A 1470-nucleotide genomic window follows, 5' to 3' on the forward strand; every position below is an offset into this window, starting at 1 on the left:
TTTATCCAAAACTAAGAAGGATGGTACAACATTTAGTTTTGGAAATTAACATCTTCACCTTGAAAGAGAGCCTCCATTGTGTTTGTACAATTTTATTAAGATATATGTAGAAAGAATGATTGATATTATAATTATAAAATTATTAAGTCTAACTTCTAAATTGCACACAATTAATACGTACATATAGTAAATTTATAGAGAGGGGAGAGGAAAGGTTACATAAATATTAGGAAGAGTCACATATACATCCTAAACTACCAGCAGTTACAAAATAATTTATTTATTTATTAGTTGGTTTCAATAACCTACAATAATAGGTTTAAATGATACTAATTGTAAGAGAAAAAAATGTATTTATATATATGTTATTACTCTTATATCCGTTTGTTGTCATTGATGCACGTTCAACCCTTGATCAATGGAGTTACGCTCAATCTCATCGATTTGATCCCTTGTTGGTACCTGCTGCCACGAAACACAAGGAAGAGCATTGGTTTAAACCAGAAATTAATAAAATCAAGGTAAACGTGGATGGTGCAATTTTTCACAGCAACGGTTTTCATGGTATTGGAGCAGTGGCTCGGGATAGCGATGGACAATTGATTGAAGCTTTCACTACTCTGAAATGTGGAGTTGTTCAACCAGCCACTGTTGAAGCCTTTGGAATTAAGGAGGCTTTGAGTTGGATCAAGTATAAGGGATGGTCTAATGTTATTGTTGAAACTGATTCAATTGTGTCAGTTCAAGCACTTTCTAGTTCTCTTGTTATGCCTTCAATTTTTGGCTTGTTAATTTCGGATTGTAAAAGTTTGTTAAATTGTTTGGTTAATGTTTGTGTGTCTTTTGTTCCGCGATCTGCTAACAGAACCGCCCATTGTTTGGCTCGGGGTTCTTGTTATTGGTCTGATCGCATCTTCAATGTCAGCAATGTTCCTAATGCTGTACATTCTGCTATAATGGCTGATTTGGCTATTATAAGTTAATGAAGTTCCACCTTCTATTCAAAAAAATTACTCTTATATCCGTTATTTAACATTAATATAAAATAAATAGATATAGATTATTGCTAGTTCTTTTCTATAACCTACACTTATATGTTTAAATGATACTATTGTAAGAGAATAAATATATTATATATGTTATTACACTTATCAGTTTTTTATATTAATAAATATAGATCCATTATCTTACAATTATAAGTTTAAATGATATTAATGTAAGAATAGAAATGTTTTTATATATGTTATTACTCTCATCACTTTTTTATATTAATACATATAAATTGATTGATATTAAATAGAAAGAAATTAACAAAAGTCTAAAAAAATTAGAAAAAATGAGAGAACAAGAAAATTATAAGAAATCTTATAAAGACCGCCACGTCATCAAGCCTAACAACATGATTATATAGATATATAGATAGATACTACATTTTTAAATTTTATACAATAATTTTTAAAAAAAAAATGA

At 29.0% G+C, this 1470-nt stretch overlaps 1 protein-coding gene across 1 annotated transcript; it reads left to right on the plus strand.

Moving 5' to 3' along the window:
* Nucleotides 1-362: 362 nt before the first annotated feature.
* LOC133031192 (uncharacterized) lies at nt 363-983 on the plus strand. The gene has a single exon (XM_061104630.1). It carries the CDS (start codon nt 363-365, stop codon nt 981-983), a length of 621 nt encoding a protein of 206 aa, XP_060960613.1.
* Nucleotides 984-1470: the final 487 nt, after the last annotated feature.

The sequence above is a fragment of the Cannabis sativa genome, chromosome 9 (assembly GCF_029168945.1).
Source record: "Cannabis sativa cultivar Pink pepper isolate KNU-18-1 chromosome 9, ASM2916894v1, whole genome shotgun sequence".
NCBI lineage: Eukaryota > Viridiplantae > Streptophyta > Magnoliopsida > Rosales > Cannabaceae > Cannabis > Cannabis sativa.